At 43.9% G+C, this 19,747-nt stretch overlaps 1 protein-coding gene across 2 annotated transcripts in view; it reads left to right on the plus strand.

Moving 5' to 3' along the window:
• Positions 1–19,747, plus strand: part of LOC125016891 (nuclear factor of activated T-cells, cytoplasmic 1-like) — a 55,455-nt gene that overhangs the window by 13,075 nt on the left and 22,633 nt on the right. For both annotated transcript variants that reach the window (XM_047599647.1, XM_047599648.1), the window contains exons 4-8: positions 2,224–2,426; positions 5,383–5,555; positions 6,588–6,728; positions 14,919–14,974; positions 17,048–17,180. In XM_047599647.1, the coding sequence (XP_047455603.1) occupies positions 2,224–2,426; positions 5,383–5,555; positions 6,588–6,728; positions 14,919–14,974; positions 17,048–17,180 (706 nt within the window). The remainder of the gene's footprint in view (positions 1–2,223; positions 2,427–5,382; positions 5,556–6,587; positions 6,729–14,918; positions 14,975–17,047; positions 17,181–19,747) is intronic.

The raw sequence follows: 19,747 nt of genomic DNA on the forward strand, positions 1-19,747 counted from the left end.
GTGTGACTAGCTCACAGGTCAAGACAGCTGCTAGAGACACTATGGGGAGCTGAAGAGAAAAATAGGATGGTTGGAAATGGAGATGAATGACAGCCTTAGCTTTACCACTCCCTATGCAATCCCTTGATATCTGAATCAAAGAGGAGAGCCAGATAACCACTGGTGCTTAGATTATTGAGGCATATGGATATGTACTCTTGTCCGGTGACTCGTCATACTCTATTTTTATTCAAGATAATGAACTTTGAAACTGTTGTAACTGGGAAGTAAAAGAACACATAATTAGCCTTGTTTCAAATCCAAACGATCTGTCAAGTCTAGACCAAAGGCGTTTAATCTTTGTGCTGACTATCAGACCAGACGATTTTTAATACAGTATCCAGACAAGTTTGTTCTCAAACCAAAGGCCTATAGCTACGCCCATGACATCCTAGCACAAATTTCCACAGTCTTCCAGTGACATAGCTCCCCAGTCTTCCATCAACCTTGCTCTTCCTCACACCCCCATCCCTGCTTGCCCTCTCAAAGGTAATTATAAACCCATTAATCAGATTATGTCATAGGTTACATGTGGTCTACATTTTGTTATATGACTCATTCTGCTAGATAAACAACAAGGGTCTTTTATTCCGTTTGACATTACCACTGTTTTCACTCGGACGGAGCTCAAAGAAAATTGGTCCAAAGCAGCGCACTGCTGTGTGCTGGGGTAATTGACCAATTTGTGGGATTTTTCAAATGTCCACAGCTTGGTGAGTCCCTGGTCTAGTAACTGATCCTTCACAGTAAATGTCACATGCGGTCAAGTAGCCACCCTGGTGGATCCACAGAGGTCCACGAGATTTTGGTTTTTCTATCCAGCAGATGGATTCAGCAGCTTCCTGAAGCAGTTTTTTGGTTTGAAGAGACTTTTGAGCCCACACCAGCTTTCCCTCCTATGGCCATATCAACACTTTGCAGTGCGAAGAGAAAAGCACATTCTGGGAGGTCTACAGTGTTAAGACTCAGCTCCACAAGAAATGTTCTTGGTTGGCAAATTATTTCTGGTCAGAAATCACTCACAAAGTATCAGTTGTCCTTCACCGCACTCTGGAATTCATATTTCTGAGCCATTACACACTCGGTTAAATCATCAAATCATGTTACTTTAGACGCTGTCAGAAAGTGATCCAGGGACGCCGAAATGTCAATCGTCAGTTCCAGTTTATATTTGAAGTGCGTTTGACCCCAAACTTGACGAAACTTTGGGGACTATGCACGGCCATGGAGTTTTTCTTCTGTTTTTTTAAAGATTTGATCTTTTTATTAGTTGTGCAGTAGTAGCTAATGGAGGCCCGCTAGAGGAAGTGGTAGCTGTTTGAAGTGGTGGTTCTGATACAGGAGTCTCTTTCATCACAGTGGGACACAGTCTCCAAGCTTTAATGGAAATCATAATGCATGTTCATAACTGCCCAAAGGCAAAGGGGCTGCATACCTCGTTTCGTTAAGATTGTTGGTGTTACCTATCACATTTAGGTGTAAGGTTTTAACTACTGTACCTGTATGGAAGCATTTATTTACACACTTAATGTATGGTGATAGTCATTATAGAAACACTACCTGACCATGGTTTCCATTAGTGGTTTGTTGAAATGTGCAAGATCCAAATGAATTACTTGCTGAAGTTTAGATTTTGATTTCATCCCGTTTATGGAACTCATGTTTATTCTAAATAATTAATAACTGAAGTCTGAGACATCACACCTTGAGACCTGAAATGATTGACCTCGTTTGTCTAAAGGTCATTTTCTATTAAGTCACTTGAATGCTTTCCTCTCTTTTTTGATAGCTGTATTGAGATTTTAATGATCAGTGAAGTGATGGGAAGCCAGACTCTCCATCTGTCTTCATGTTTGTGTGCCCTAGAGATCCCTATACCATGTACCCTCAGAAATATCAAAAAAACTTTATCTTCATCTTCTCTTTAATTGAATGTAGAACTAACTTAGAGAAAAGAACAAGTGTAGACTACTGAAAATAGGTCTCCAACCCAACCAAAAAAACAACCAAAAGGGGCTTATTTTCACAGACCCTCTGCCATTTCTTAGCCATCATTAAAGGCCCTGTTAACTATCAGTAACTGATGTGCATTCAATTTCTATTTCCTAAATGAGGGGTTGCCTGACATGGGGGTCTGAAAACCTGATGTTGCCTCTCACCTGGGTCCCTTTGTTCTCCCGCCAGCTTTATGGGTACATGGAAAGCGAGCCTCTCACCCTGCAGCTGTTCATTGGGACCGCAGACGACCGCCTCCTGCGACCACATGCCTTCTACCAGGTCCACCGCATCACTGGCAAAACTGTCTCCACCGCCAGCCATGAAGTCATGCAATCCAATACCAAACTTCTGGAGATCCCTCTACTGCCTGAAAATAACATGAGAGCCATGTGAGTGCTCTTAGACCTCTACACGTTCTCTATCCTGTTTTTTTAACCTGTCTTTTTTTACACATTTTTCAACAGTAACCACTACTTAAAAAGAAACACACAATATTCTCTCTTTCCGCACCCTCCTCTATGGTTTAGTTCTACAAACAGAATGCCTGATGATAGGTACTCCGCAGCACATACTTTAAAATATGCCTTCAGAGTGGAGATCTGTCCTTAAGAGATGTATGACTTCTAAGAAAGAAAAATAAGTACTCTGTGTTGACATACTAAGTACGTGGGTGATTTAATTCAGACCAATGTTTGTTGGGACTCCACCAGTACCATGTGGTCCCATTATTTTAAGCTCAGCCACTATGTGCCACAGAGACGAATGTGTTAGGGAGTCACAGCTGAACTAACCGGTCTGGTGAAAAGAATGACAATATTATGATCCTGATTTGGATGGGCAATTACTCACAGCCCTGTCAGCCTGCAGTACCCAAAGCAAAGAAAAAACTTTTTTGTTTGTAGCCATATCCTGTAGACTGTCTAGTAACAATGCATATTCTGAACATACCTGTGCATACAGCCTCCATCAGCCTGGTAGATGCTAACTGTATGGTTCACACGTTTAGAACAATGGCAATAAAGTTCAACTTTTATGTAAAATTTGAATCAATCAAACTTTATGTAGCTTTATCTAAACACACATAAAGTAAAATCTGTTTTAGTATTATATTATTATTTAATGTCACAGTGAGCTAGTAACCCAAGACAGGTCAGAATACATGATACCAGGAACTTGAAACTGAGAAAATCGAATGGAATTCAGCCATCAGAGTTTCACACACCTGGGCATCTCAATGTGTCTGAAAAAAAAAAAAAACCCTATAGCAGATAACAGTAACAGTCTGTGGTACCTTAACCAAACACGAGCTCCAAGATTAGGACAAACACAAGTATGGCTAGTCTAAATTTGAGTTGAAATTTAGCTTGTTCCAACACTGTAACCCAACTAAAATCTGTTATTATACACCTAGTAGCAGTGTTGTTAGCATTTGCGAAACACTCTTAAAGCATGCTAGCCCTTTTTTTCTAGCCACCATTTTCTTAACTTTGCAGCTGAAGTTGTACGAAAATGTTAGCATTTGCCTAATTCTCTTTTTTCTGCCAGCTGGTTTTACAGTCCGAGAGATCCATCAAAAACTACAAATTATCCGAATCTCTGGAAGTCAAAGCGTGTCTAGCATCCGCAGAGAGAAGAGCTCCTCTAAATACGACCTCGGTTTACCTTTAGAAACATTAGCATACTTTTTCTAGGCCTTGGCTTCCATCATCTGTCCCCCCAGACTTGCAGTAATCCGGGGGCCCGTGCTCTGCAGTGTGTCCAGGCAGTAGCTCTTGTCCTGGGGGCTTCTCTCAGACGAGGTAGCAGTGAATTTATTGGACTGGGGCCCAGAACTCAGTGTTATGGACAAAACCCCAGTATCTGAGCATAAGTTACATAAGGCCATTACCTCTTACTGCACTTCATGTTTATCCATTGCAAGTTTATTTTCAACTACTTATACATTTATTGAAATAAATAAATAAATTTTAGGACATAGAGTTATGTTTCTTTATATGTCAGGAATTCTGAAAATATTTATAAGCGTCCTTACCGGACAAGGATTATTTTAATATTTGTACTGCTTTACTGTGTCCCTTTATATATAATATATATATAAATAAAAAAACAAGAGGAAGCTTCTTTTCCTCTTTGTCGTCAGCACACATGGTTTAAAGCAGAGGAGTGAAAGTTCCAACTTTCTCCCCCGACGAAGAAAAGACTTTAACTGTCTCTTTCCACTGAGCTGTTAAACAGTCGCCTTGATAACGCGGCATCCATCCCTCTGCTCTCATGCCAACAGTCTCTGTGTGGGATGCAGAAAGTCTAGAACTGCAGTCAAACTTACAGACAGCTTCAATCTGTCTGTGCTTTCCACTTCTAGGGGAATTAATATCATACACGTAAGACTTGATTTAAAAATGAAGTTATCATTCTCATCAAAATCTCACTCTCATTTGCTCAAGATTCATCAGATTTTGTGTGCTCTGTAAAACACTGGATTTTGCAAGTCTGATAAGAAGTGGGTAGTCAGCATGACTGTACATGTTATTTTTTTATTTTTTTCAAGTCATACAAACCAAAGTCAAAGGAAAAATGGACTAGTATAAAACCTGACATTTACCACATTCTAGGAATACTGCCCAAAAATCTACCATGTAAAATAACTGAAATGCCAAACCATGTCCCATTCGTATTCTCTCACTTTTTACCAGCCACTCTAGCTTCATTTAAATTCACGAAAAGGCCACGCCGGCAAGTTAATGCATTTTTTTCCACTAAGAAAAGGGAAAGAAACCTTACCCCTTTACCTCCCAAATTGTGAAATGAAATAAATGAAGACAGAAAGCTTAGAAACGGGTCCACTGATACATGTGGCAATGATTAGTGGCGGTCTAAACCCAAAATGTATGAAGTAAATGGTGTGAAAGGACAGGACAGGCTTGATGCACTGCGATGAGTGATTATGCGTACTGATGGGAGCTTGTGTGATACTGGTACGCCATGTCGTGCTCAGTCCAGAGCCTCTCTCCAGGGAGCTACTAATTCTTGGAACGCTGTGGCCATTTAAAACTGTGATGTAAAGTCATTAATGTCCAACTTTGTCTTTGATGACATGCCGGATTAATAATGACGCGGCCGTGCGCCAGCGAGCTTCCAGTGCGTGATCTGTTACACCAGTGGGGACTTCGCTGCTGGTCCCAGTGCACTTCACCTCTGCTCAGCGTCTCAGTTTAAACAGCCAAAGTCAAGAAATCAAATGTGCTCCATTTAACCCTTGGCCATGCTGTCCGTAAAAAAATTTTTTTTTCCGTTATCTTGTATACTGTGTGTGGATTAATCGGCCTTTCGCTGCTTCTGTCCTAGAATTGACTGCGCAGGAATCCTGAAGCTGCGTAACTCAGACATCGAGCTTCGTAAAGGGGAGACGGACATCGGACGCAAAAACACACGCGTGCGTTTGGTGTTTCGCGTACACATCAACCAGCCCAACGGCAGGACAGTGTCCCTACAGGCTGCTTCAAACCCCATTGAATGCTGTGAGTCTAAAACACACACAGAAAACACACACACACACACACATACATTCAGAAATAAACCCAAAATCTGGCGTGTCTTTTCTCTTGGCTTTCCACTCTAGCGAAAGGTGGCATCTATTGTTGTAATCCAATAAACTGAGCTACTATTTTATTACATGCTGGAGCAAACTCAGTACCTTTGCACCCAATGAGCTTTATACGATCAAAGAACTTTGCCAAGGCAATAGATGCATTGTACATGATGCCAAACACACGTGTTATCTATCTCAAATTCACATTTTATGACTGAATGCACAAGTTATTGTGGTAAGACTACCCTATTAGTGCAGGTTCTGCAAAGGTCGTTTGCCAGCCCCAGTTTTGGCACGGTTGAATGAGCACATTGAAAGAAACCTCTGTTTCCTTGTCATTCATTTGTGTATATAGGTGCGATATTATTTGCTCCCAAGGAAGCCAATTAAAGTTAGATGGTGAGAAAGAGCTGGCATTAGAGTTTATGGTCCAAAGTGGATGTTAATCTGAGCCGCTTCATCATTACAGATTATTCGGTAAGAGTTCTTTAATGCGATACAGAGCTTCTATTAAATGTCTTCAGATACCTCGCAGCTATGCGAAAATAAAACGCGTACTGTACGTCTCTGGCGATGAATGTGCTCCCCCGAATTATAGAGGTCAAAGGTGGCTCACTGGCTTCGTTTCATAGAGAGCGAAGACAGGTGGTTGGCCGCGGGCTGCCTGACGGAAAATAATGAACACGGATCGGATCACGAAAATATTGTTTTGATAAGTCGGACGCCATTTTTTCAATGTCATTTAAAGAGCAGCTGTTGGCTGAAAACCTCTTAGCTAGGGGTCATGAAATCATCATAATAAAGTTGATAAGTCTGTTCCCTTAACCAAGAACTGCTGTTTTACTGGCTCGTGCTTCTCAGGGTGGATGGAGATCAGTGTGTGTTGTCAGTGTGGACTTGCATGCTGATATCTATATATATAAATGTGTGTGTGTGTGTGTGTGTGTGTCTCCTCCTATAGCCCAGCGTTCGGCTCAAGAGCTTCCCTTGGTGGAGAAGCAGAGCGTGGACAGTTACCCCGCCACCGGGGGCAAAATGATGCTTCTCAGCGGCCTCAACTTCCTCCCGGAGTCCAAGGTGGTGTTTGTGGAGAAGGCCCAGGGTAAGCTGCAGCCCCCATGTTTACTGCCTTTCAATTTCCCTTCCTAATATTTCATTCAAACGTCTCTTTCCCTCTCTTTTCCCCCGGTCGCGTTTTTCTCCTCCCGTCAAAATAGAGCGAGACTTGCCAGGAAACCACATGTGGTGTGCATTAAGCCACTATATTTTTAAACCAAAGCGTATTTACATTTGCTGAAGTTTCCATTGCCTGTTCATTGGTGCTCGCCACAACTTAAGGAATGAATCACAAGCAGGGCATGTGCAACGTCTCCTTCTCTAACTCTCACTTTCCCTCCCTCCTTGACTCCCGTACTTTTCGGTTAACCCTCTCGCTGACTTATTTTGACTAGCTCCCTCTTCCTCCCATTCCACCAGACGTTCACCATAGCTGCCTGCCGTTGACACGGTTAAGAGCCTATTTCTTTTTTTTTTTTTCTTTCCATCTGTGTGGGTGGGAGCAACAGTAAAAACACAACTGATCAAGTTTACAGTCGGAATGATAATTGTGATCATTTCCTTCCTTGAGTGCACCCACTAAATCAAAGCAAAGGTCGGGCGGAGTGATAATATATCTGAAATCTGTTTAAGAAAAAAAAAAAGACAAGTAAAAACAACAGAGGAGGATAAAGATCTCTACTCATCTCTGATCACAGACTGATTGATTACAGATTTTCAAAATTCCTGATGTTAGTTGTGGTCACAACTCCTTGAGTGCACATTTTTGAAACATTTTTATGTAATCGAGAAGAACTGAAGAACTCAGTCAAGTTTCGCAATCTCCAGCCTTCACACTTTTATTATAAACTGTTATAAACTGAGGGAGAAATAAAAATAAATGCTAATTAAATAGTTCATCTTACATTTATTTGAGGCAGTGCTCATCAAAATTACAACAATCCTTCTAATTTTAATTTAACGTGTATTTTATTATTGTGTTTAACCATTTAGTAGTGAACAATTCAGCAATATGAACCAAATATCATTCAAATCTTTTTGAATTGGGTGAATTGGTCAACTATTACCTCTTTTCCTGCACCACACAGTGTTGCCAGATCGTATATCCTAAAACAACTTGAACAAGATCACACACTAGGACACATTTAAAATCAAAGCTATTCTATGTGCATGAAACCCCAATAAGCTAAGTAATAAACACGGAGCCATGGCCATGCAAACGAAACAACTGCCTTATTCATTGTCAGTCAAACAGCAAACGTATATTTGCCGTTTTATGTTGCATAGGCCCTGAAACTGTCGTATAAATACGATAATTATGGCAACACTGGCACCATAAAACCTCTGAGGACCATTGTGTGAGTTGTAGTTAGAAGCCAATAACTCCTTCATAACCTGAATTATTTAAAATGCTCGAACCAATCGCTGCTGCTTCAGACGAGCTGAAATATTACTCTTTCCTACACCTCACACTGCATCTTAGGGGTTAAGGAGTAGGCAGCAATCAGGTGGGGGAAGGGGGGGTGACTGAACTTGGTCATGTGGGGTCTCCCTCCTCCTGGTTTTACTTAGTCATGGAAGGGGATCCCCTGGAGAGGAAAGCCCATGCATACACACCTTCTCCACCCCCTGCTATCCAAGACCCCGTGACCCTTTCTAGGTTCTATTTCCCTTCTTTCGCCCACTCCCTATACATTGGCAGTCTGTTTCGTCCTTTTCCGCTCTCTCCGTGCTCCCTCGTCCTTCGTTTTTCTTACCTCTATCCTCAAAACCCGCTAAAGACATTAGCCTGTGTGGAGCTCTGCGCTAGCGGGATCCCCACACTCCTGCCATTGACATATTTTTGGTTTGTTTTCCGTCTCTGTGGTGTCGAGAGGGATCGAAGGAGAGGTTGTCCGTCTACTACTTAGTCTGCTTTTATGTAAACTTTAATGACCCACCACTTCCAGGGTCTCCTAAGTCAAAAAGCCCATTACGGACAGACCGGCACGCTCGAAACAAGCACGCACGCACAGGAACACACACATCACTCGCTAATGACAACTATGTATGAGTGAGCATGAGTGTGGAAAAGTACTTATGTCCCAAATATACTGCAAAATATTGTCTTTTGGCATTTTAATCAGAGAATCCCGCTGTTTCTCGGAGGCTCTCAACCTTCAGATTTCTCCGATTGTTGATTTAGAAGGGCTAAACCAGGGACGTGGAGAAAAAGAAACCAATAAAATTATAATTATATTACAGATTTATCTATAACTTTGGTTTTATTTTCCTTTGGAAAAGTTCATGACTAAATGCACCCATGAAATACGGAGCCTAGCACCGCAATAATTACCACTCGCAGACATGTGCTTACACACACAGTAGGACACACGCGCGCGCCTTCAGCCAAGCCTTTGTACGGCACAACACCAATCACGGCTTTTGCCACAGTGGTGACAACCATTACTGTTGCTGCCATCAAAGGTCAGGACGGCTGCTCACTTTCCAAAATTGACTCCAATAAACACCTTCCAGAAAATTCCACAAATCCTAAGGAGCAACAGACGCTTTTTTTGGGACGCCCGGTCCAACTTGTGCGAATAATTACACACGGTCGAATCGTCCAAGTTGAGTCAGGAGGAGATCACACACAGGACAAAGGCCTATTAGCCCAAATGAGACAGCTATAAATGATAATTACATGCTTTTCAGTTTCCATTTGCGATATTTTTTATTCTACTTTTAAATATAGAAGGAGTTCTTTTTTTATTTACCCGTTCTGAAAGCAACCAAAGGAGAAATAAAATTATATATGCATGCTTAAACAGTGAATTAGTGAGATCTTCCTGTTTATTTCCTTTCAGGAGTAAAAAGAAGAGAAGATATTGAATATTCCTTAGCAAATATACTTGCTACCGCTAAAAAAATAGATATAACATTCTGTAATATTAAATTATCATTTCTCTCCTCCTCTCCTTCTCTCTGCGTTGTTTTGATTGTCTCTCTTTCTCCCCCGAGACGTCCCCCAGCGTCTACCGAGCAGAGCTCGTAGCTGATGCCACTGCGGGAAAAATAATAATAATAATAATAATAAAAATAATTACTTCCAACTTTTCAAATGCCACGTCCATCCCAACTGCTCCACTTTGTCACCCACCGGGTAACTGATGCAAACTCGCATGTGCGCGCTTTGTGTTTGTTGTCGCGTGTGTATCCAACGAAGCTGCCAGCCCGCGGGCCTGTTTGCGCTGTTTGGTAGGAAGTGTTTTGAGTGAGTCATCCGCAAAGGATTCCCCGTAGAGAGGTGAGGCGGAAAAGAGGGGACCCTCCAAATGTGGGCAGAGGGGAGAGTTTGTGGCAGAAGACCGCAGCAGAGCTTCCTTCGAAATCCCGCGTGTGTCCTGCTTGTGCGCTGAAACATTAGAGCGTATATGTGGCATTCGAGTTCCTCGTGCATCGCTGTGCGAGGTGCAACAGTTTCCCTGTCATTTTTTATTGTCTGTGTGTGTTTTGTGTCAGTGTTTCGGTTCGCCCAGAACGCTCTCCTGGCACAGGGGCAGCAAGACATACCTGGCGCACCTATTGCAGTGTGTGTTCTGGCTTGCCCCGCTTTCCATGGATGGAATGAGTGCTTGAGGCAGGGAAAATAAAGAGAGACAAAGAGAGAGAGAGAGAGGGAGAGAGCTGGGGAAAGCCTACACTCTGACTCAGAGGGGAGGTAAGGGAATTCCCTGGTGAACTAGATAGTTTTTACATCTGGCTGGATTGGAGCATTGCCTGGGGCTCAGCAGCACCACACAGCCTGGTCTGCAGCAGTGAGAAGTCTGGTCTTCTCCACCTCTGCTTCAGGCTGGAGAGACACGTCTGATCTACAGTCTGATCTTTAACACTGGGACAGCTTTGTCCACTGCAGTATTGTCCATCTCGTGCGAAGACTTCTCTGCAGCGGACGAAATGTTTGGATTTTCATGCCTTCATAGTTCAGGGAAAGCAGGTCTCACAGACTTCAGTGTGAACGGTTCGTTCAAAGACTGTTTATGATTCGCTGAACGCTTCTGCCTCAAACACCAGACAAACTGCTCGATATATTGCACATCTAGCGGAATGTCTAGACTCTCCTTTGACTTGAAGCTAGTTTAACCTTCGTAGTCTTGGCTCGTAGGCCTTAGCACTTTGGCAGGACAGGGTCAACTTTCATCCCTGCTTCAGGTTACATATTTGTCAGCTAATGAATATGACATACGGCATTATTTCAGAATGAGTCCTTTACGACTGTATTTGTGGCTGGTGTATGACAAATCCTCCATTTTCACCCATATAATGAAGCTACTACACATCTAACACCATGCGCATAATAAATGGGAGGCTCATTTAGCAAGAGTAGCCAAGACCTGAAAATGAAACTTAAAGTGTTCCTCTCACTTTTAAACGTTCTTTCCATGTCACACTTTTGTACGTTGCAAGAAAGCTAGGAATGTACCACTGCTTTGGGCAAATCCACACTTCAAAAGCACCAGTTAGATCATAACAGGAAGTTGTCTAGATTGTCTTGTGGCCTCCACCCTATCTTCAGACTTGTCTGAACATGTTACAGTCAGGTAGGATGTTCAAATCAGTCAGAGACAATTGTTCTTTCTGGTGTAGTTCTGTAATAATGAAACAGTGATAGACCTTGATGAAATTGTGGCGCAAGACTTTTCCTTGCCCCATTTGGCTGCAAGCTGTTAGAAAGAGCCTACCTGCATTCCTCCTCGCCATATGTTCAGTTTAATGGTTTGTATGCTCGGGTCTTGCTGTGACCCTGGCTAAGGTTTGAAATTGAGTGCTAGGCACTATTGAGAGCAAACTGCTTTGATGTATTCCACGAGAATGCCATGCACTCTACAAATATCACGCAAATGTACAAGTCTGAATGAGCCAACATTTTGAGTCTTTAGATCATTTCTATTCTCAACGGTGCACAGCAGGACCCTTAATAAATGGATGAAATTTCACCGTACTGACTGCCATGCTCCTCAGCCTGCAGCACCCCAGGTCAAGCCAGCTCACACTTTCCCTGTTATATGACCAGAATAACTCACTTCCTGACTATAAACCCATCACAAATCTACTGCCAAGTCATAATTTATACGGAAGCCCCTCGATGCGGAGCAGACCCACATTTCTCCAATTTCAGACTGGCAGAAGCCAGGTGCTTCGGAGAGGAAAGCAGGGATCAGTCTTCGGGGGAATCCGTTTGGCCTTTTCGTCTTCGCCCCTCAATGGGCAGCAAGGTGATACGCTCTGACAACGTGTGTAAAATGACTGAAGCGTTTTCATTCAAGGTAACGGCAGCAGAGAGGCAGTAAAATGGAAAATAAGGCCGACGTATGTAAACAGGAAAGAGAGAGAGAGAGAGAGAGAGAGAGAAAAAAATACTCCTTCAAATCATCTCTGGAAAAGAGACATTGCAGCAAAAATACGTCTGGATTGTTTCATAACACAACCTCCGCAATTAAGCATCTGAATCATATTTTCCATTCGCAAAAATCCTAATGTGAACTCTCTTTGGTCAGTGGAAGCTGTTGTTGTGCACCACACAATGCTTCTTAGAGGGAAGAGAAAAAAAAATCGCCTCTAGCTGTAAGCAATGACAAAAGGGGAAGCCAAAACCATTAAGTTCATTGAGAGGTTAATTATATCACTAGTCAACTGTCGGTGCATTATATCGGAGAAGTTGATGATACTTGGTTGACTAATAATTTATACCTGGTGCATGGAACGGTTGTCAACTAATTTACGGTGGACAGGACAAGTAAGCTCTGTTCAACCCGGTTCAGTCAGTGAAAACATGAGGGGATAGGTTTGTGTGGGATTTACTGTAACAGCAACACTGTTGCCAGGTTGTCAAAGGGTGCACAACATCATGTGTTGTCAAGAACTGAAGAATAGATGACTCCAAGTGGCCTCACCCTGCATGCCCCTAATTGCCTGATGAATGAGTGCGGCGTCCTGGTTGTCTGGTGTTAGTCTTTGTGGATCTCATTTGCACAAGTGAGTCACTTAGAGCAAGCGTTGTGTTTGTCTGTGTGCATGCACATGTCCAATCACATCTCTGTTTAATTGTTGCGGGATTATGCTAGGGCTTCTCCAGTCCAGATACGTGCCACTTATTGTTTTGTGTTTCCCCTTCTTATAACTCAAGTTGAAGGCCAGAACAAAGATAAAGGATACTGTGGTTGGTGTGTGCATGCGTCTTCATCTGTGTGTGCATGTGTGTCTGTGTGTGTGTGAATTACGCGTGGGCGGAGGTTGCGTGAAGGAGGAGGTGTTGTCAGGAACAGAAGCATTTTGCAGATGTCGCAGGGAAGAAGGAGCGAATGGAAAGTTCTGTGGTTATCAGCCGTACGCCGCTCTGCGACTCGCAACGGTATGCCGCAGGTGGCCCCATCCCAACTCCCTCTCAGTTTGACGTTTGCTGAATGTGACCGAGCAGGCGCTGATAAGCTCGGGTGGAATTGGTTGATTCAGAGATACGAAAGGTGAGAGAGAGGACCAGGCGGAAGGCGGAGAAGGAATCGGAGGATGAAAAGTTTGAAAAACATGTTTACCAGTGGAGGCTGGGGCTGACGTCGTAGTCTAAGGTTTCCCTCTTGGAGAGTGTCCCAGAGCGGAGGCGGGTGAGATTCCCTCTTGGTTCCCCTAGACGTAACATGAGGAATGCTCATCTCTGTCTGTCTGTCTGTCTGTCTCTCCCTTTTCTCTGACCTTCTCTCTCCGTCTGTCTGTGCTCACTCTAATTGCCCTTCCATACTCCCTACATCTTCATATCGTTACGTGTGTCTCATTCTCTTGTGCATCTCAATCACCTGCCACATGTACAATATCATTGCGCTGCCCCGTGGCAGTTCTATAGGCGTATGCCTTCTACTATTCCCCAGTCATCTATTTCGTTCTAGGCCCTTTTCTCCATATGCAACTCTTATTTCCCCCAGCACCAATAGAAAGCCCTTATCTGATCTCTCCACCGTCTGTTTTTCTCTTCCCCTGTGTTTTAATATGGCCATTTTGGAAAGATATATCTACTGATGTTCACTCTCTGAATAATAAAGCTGACCACCCGCCCCCACGACCACATCTCACCAATAATAAGCCAACCGTGACTGGAATCCTTTATTCTTTCACTCACCGCATGATGTGAAAAACACAATGCTTGGGGGAAAAAAAAAAAAAATGGATCTTCCAGAGCTGCTGGATTTCTGCTATCATTCTTTATGGAAACGGGCTATGATTATCTTATCTGATGGCTTCCTGTCTCTGAAGCTCCAAAAAAAAAAAAAAAGTTTCAACTGCAACTTTATCGCAGCCCATACAGTAAGGCAGCGCTCGGACCCACTCACAGTAAGAGTGCCACAGTACCCAGGCTGCCGCCTCACATGGTGTGCCACTGACACAAAGGCTGTTCTGTGTCACTTCTATTTCTGACAGCCAGTAATGACTCATCGGTTCTGAAGAAAAAAAAAAAAGAAAACGAAAAAAGGGAAAAGAAAATGGCACTGTGGTCGGTGCTGATTGCCATAGCAGGGCCTAGAGCGTCTGCTCGCAAAGGTGTGGCATGAAATCACAGAGAAATCGCGAAGAATGTGAGCTGAGCTTCTGCAGGCTCCCAACAGCTGCAGTAGCTCACGGGCCTTTTATTGCACGGCAGCAGCGGAGGGGGAAACCTCCTCACCGCAACAAGATGGAGATGGGAGGAAAGAGAGAAGAAGTGAAGGCTGCCGAACTTTTTGTGTGATTTCACAGAGCGCAGATTGAGCAGGAACAAAAGAAGTGGTAATGGAAATAGCAAAAATAAACAGAAAAGATCCAATCAAGGCGAAAGAGATTTTGTTGGACAGACACTAAATGAGAAAGTATTGAGTCCTCGTTGAAGATCAGAGGCAGACTTGTTATGGTCACTGACTATAGATTGGCTCTTTGACAAACACTAAAAATCCTTATTGTCTTTTTATTAGTTGGTTGAAGCCAGGAAATACTTTGCAAATCTGCCCGATAAAAGACTTTAATCAATTAATGATGAATCATTTAATTTGCACTTTTGGCTCAACACTGAACTAAATGCTAAAAGCATTATGAGCCTTTGCCGATCTGAGTTTCATCTGCACATTATAGCAGCTGGTAGTCTTTAAAGCCAATGTTACTTGTTCCTCGGCGCAGTTCACGGCACTAAACATTCTTTTCTTTCTTTCTTTCTTTTTTTTGATTCTGTCATTAGATGGACATCACCTGTGGGAGACAGAAGCCAAAGTTGACAAGGACTCCGTCAAATCTGTAAGTGCACCTCGCAGTCCCACCTCCCCTGGGGACTTTATTCCTTCCCTCTCTCTGTCTCCTCCTCATCTGTCCCCTGTAATGATGTAACCTTTGCTAAGGCGTTACAGATTGCAACACAGACAACAATGATGATTAGCCGATGCAATCCTGAACGGAATTTTCACGAAATCTCTTCACCCTCCGGGACGCAAACACTGGCTGTCATATTGTTTTTTTTTTGTTTTTTTGCATCTAATGCACAGAAAACACACTTTTACAGTTTGTATACGCACACACACACACCACAGACCTCAGCGGCATAGCCAGACGTTTAGTTCACCGCGGAGCGTCGCGGTGCGGTGAATTGTGCTTAAACACCTCGTCTGCGCCGGCAAAACGTGCAGCCAAGAGTGAATCACACCCCGGCCCTCTTTACCTGCTGCTTTCCATGAGGGCCCGTAATGAGGAAAATAAACCAGCGCGCTCGTTTCGCTCGCACTCCATCGTACGTTCGGATGGTGTTAATGTAAAACCGCGCGGAAAGGGAACTGTCGGCAGGAGGAGCGAAGCAAATGTTGTTCCTCGCGTCGCGGAAAGCTGCCCGTGCTCTGGAGTTAATTAAGGTTTCATCGAGGCTCGTTAGGCCGTCTTTCAGCGCGCGAGAGTCCAACCTGTTTGCTGGTGCATGATGACAGCTTGTCTCAGATTGCCGACGGCTTTCATCAGTGGCGTCTCATCCTCCTCCTTCCTTTTGTAAACCGACCGTGGAAATTGGTGTAAAATAAGCCGCGTGCGTCTAAATGCCGCCACTTGGGAACGCTTCCCTTCTTGTTGGTGGCTTTATTTCACTCAGGTATGCGACTCTGTTGCATCAGGAGGGTAAATGTGGACTCTGATGTGTAATTGCTCTGGGCTGACGTGCTGTACCTGGAGTCCCAGATGTTGGAAAATTAGTCGGACTGGGTGCGGCGATGCGGGTATTCGTTTATTTGTTGTTCTGATGAACAGAGGGACTTGGAGAGCGCTGGCCTTCTTCTTATGTCAGTTGCGACTAGACTGCTTTAAAGTGCTCCAGCTCCTGGCTGGCTCTGTTTTTATTGCCGTCCAGAGCGTGCTAACGCTCGTCGGCTGGCGCGCAGGGAGAAAGCAATGCGCACGCACGCTCTTAACACACTCAATCAGCCACCTGCATGTTTTCTTTGTCATCATCTGGTCTGCAGACTGGGGCTGAGCTCACCTTCAACCCGCCGCCACCCCCCCGCCCCCGTCCCTCCCGGCCCCCTCCACGCACACTGACGACCGACAAAAACCTGCTTCCTGTCAAAGTTCCACATTCTGGCCTGTTCAGCCCCACACGAGTGACAGCCATCCCAAGAATTACACGCAAACACCCCAGAATGAAGCACATGTCAGAAGAGAAGCAGTCGAAAGTTCACATCCGTCCGGGCTTGTTGTGGTCTAGCGGGCCGGCGAGGGGGACGGGCGGCCCTCCCCATAGGAAGACAGGGCTGTGCAAACAAATAAGCCAGCTACCTCTCTTCTGTCTTGCCATGCGGGGAAATCGCTAAAGCCTTGGAGCTTTCTCTTGGAGACAAACACAAGCCCTGGACTGACCTCATGGGCTTTACCGCTGCACCTACATAGTCCAGACGAGTTCATTTAGACCAGTTCCCAGTCCAGCCTCTTAGAGACCATATCCTAAATGTAGAACAGTGACAAAATAAACATAGCTCTTGATTAACCGCCTAAAGCTCTTGGGCTCATAGTCATTATTATCTTGAGCTGTGCCACCGGCCTTTCAAATGCACAGAACTTCACTTCGAATAATTGTTACGTATATTGTTATGTATTGTTATATGTATATATATGTGTGTATATATACACATTTTGTCCTACATTTTGTCTTGAAAAACAACAATTAACACTTCTCATGTATGAAACCCTAAAAGCTAATTGAGAAGGTTGTCGAAGGGTTAATAGGTCGCAGGAAGTCTACGGCATGAAATCAAAGAGTGAACGCGACAAAATGACTCATACGTTATTTTCTTTATGTCTCATCCGGTGCCTTATCTGATGTGATTTCTGTTTCAGAGTACTTTGGTTGTGGAGATCCCACCGTACAGAAACCAGAGAATATCCAGCCCGGTCCAGGTTAACTTCTACGTCTGCAACGGAAAGAGGAAGAGGAGCCAATACCAGCACTTCACCTACCTGCCCCCGAATGGTAATCACCCCCCTCCCCCTCCTCACCACAACCGCACACACTCAGTTTATTACCAGTGACACTCAAAAGACAAGAAGCTTCGCGCAACCTCCGCACTTTGCATTCATCGCGTAAAGTATTCCTTTAAGCCTCTGACATCCATCGGCTACAGTTTACCTCACCTGTCGAAATGCCGTGTAAAATTTGCAGCCATTTCTTTTTTCTTTCCCCCTCCCCCCCCCCTTTTTTCGGTGGATGTTTTTGACACCGTGCCCGGCCACGCTTGACTGAATGAGAGCAGAAGATGTGAGGTGTGTTTACTCTGTGGAAGCGCGTTCCCCGGCCGTGAGGTGTACCCGCTGAGTGACAGAGCCTCCGAGCGCTGTTGATGTAGAAACGTCAATCTGCGAGCGACCCGACTCTTCTGCCGACACGTCTACGAATGCACGCGCGCGCACGCACATACATCCACCAGCCTGCGCGTTGCCCTGTCATTCATGTAGCAACCTGAAAAACCCAAGGAATACCTCTTTGTGTGTTTATCGTGCGCCCCTGGCCTCAGTGTTTATACACGGCTTTCACGTTGGAATTTGGAGAATGCGTTGGTGAGAGTTTAGGAAAGGGTTCACCCTTAAAAAATTACATCTGGAGCTATTTACTCTTCACTGTAGGCACAGGTGAAATATCAGCTTCGGTATCAATTTCAAGCCTCCCACTAGAATACTGTTACTTTATCTTGCATGTATCCAGAGAGCATGTTTGCTCTTCTTTCACTCCGGCCACACTTCCTCTTTTGCTGTTGGGGACTGGAGCAGTTTAGAGATAAGCTGTCCTTTATATTAAAATAATAGTTGTTGGATGCACAAGAAGTTTCTCTCGTGAACCCAGACATCAACCATCAATCATGCATTTACAAGTCCTTCATGTCTGTCATGATAGTCTGGGAAATCCTTCTGGTTTTTATTGATCGGGGAGAGCATGCATGTGCTCCCTAACTAAAGCTCTCAATGAGATGTGCCATTTAGGTTATCAGCAGATATATTTATGGACACAGGAGATAAGTGATCAGGATGATCATGATGCACAAGTCCATATTGCACTTCCACCCAGAGGAAGGGATGCAGAGGCTTCTCTTGCCTACGCCATGCATTTCTAAGTAATTTCCCTGAGCATAAACACGGCCCTAATTAAAAGATGACTTGTTGTCTTCTCTCTTCTGCTGCCAAGTGAACCGCAAGTACAGCGTGGACCACACAGGCAGGGCCAGTGTCTTGTCAGAGGAGCGTAATTAACTCACAAGCGCTTCTTAGCCAAAGAGGCCACGCTTCACAAGCTGTCGAGTCCTATTTTGAGATTTACCAGCGTGTTGAAGGCATATTTCTAAAAAAAACCACACGTGGTATCTAAATTTGGAGAGACTACTATTACATAGTGTTCCTGGTGTGGGTTTAACATCTGTAGGCGACGACAAAGCAAAATAATGAGCAAATGAAATAATGACAAGGCAGCGACGTCACAAGCAGAGCTGCAACGAGATGCTTCATCTTAGGCTTCTTTCATCCTTTGTGTATCACAGTTGTTTTAAGTGTATACAAATTAAAATTAAATGGCAAAAATGTGTTTGTTTTTTTAGTCAGCTTAGAGTCTAAGCAGCCTTCGCTGTTATAAGGGAGTAATATGTGGTAATGAGCATAAACAGACTCCGGTGTTGTGTTCACTGTCATAGTTTCATGCTTTCAGTACAGCTGCAAAGAATGAGGAAATCCTAGCAGAACTGTTTGCTTTTGAGGGTTTCAGTGTGTGTGTCAACACTGCGTGAAACAACCAACAATGTGGCCAGGTACTCAGGGTGGGCTGGGGTGGAGGACACCCACACACACAAACACACACACACACACACACACACACACACACACACACACACACACACTGTTGTCAACACTTTTTCGCTTGCTCGTATGAAAAGGCTCTTCCGGCCTTATGTCCCACTTCAAGCACAGTTGTGGTCGCTGACGTTGTTTAGAGAGAACATTTCTTTCACACTCGGGTGTCTGCTCTTCTATAAAAAGGCAAACCAAAACCCTTAAAATAGCCCGACTTGTTTGAAACAGCGGAAGGATGAAGCAAACACTCTCTGGGACACAGATGCTACTGAAAACCACCTTTATTTTCCATTCAGGTCATGTGACCACCTTGCTACTCTTTGACACTAATGCAAATGCTGTCAGCGCCTACAGCGGGTGAGCAGCGGTGCTAGATTGAGTCGATGAAAAAAAAAAAAAACACCCAAAAAACTTTTGGCTGTGGTAAATTTGTACCTTCCGACAGAATCAGAGATATCTAAACAGCCTGCGCAGTTTCATAAATGTACGTTTTTTTCTGTACTTTTCTCAGCCTCTTTCTCTAACCTTTTTTTTTTTGATCAAACTGGCTGACAGACAAATATAAGCTTCAGTGATAGGAGTAGGCAGGTGTTGTAGACCTTCAGAAACCCTAAGTTGACAAAAAAAAAAGATTTAAGTTTAAGAATATCCCCTTTGAAATTAATTCGGCCACTTCTGTCGAACCTTTGCTGCTCAACAGGCGCT

This window comes from Mugil cephalus, chromosome 11, assembly GCF_022458985.1.
Source record: "Mugil cephalus isolate CIBA_MC_2020 chromosome 11, CIBA_Mcephalus_1.1, whole genome shotgun sequence".
Classification (NCBI taxonomy): domain Eukaryota; kingdom Metazoa; phylum Chordata; class Actinopteri; order Mugiliformes; family Mugilidae; genus Mugil; species Mugil cephalus.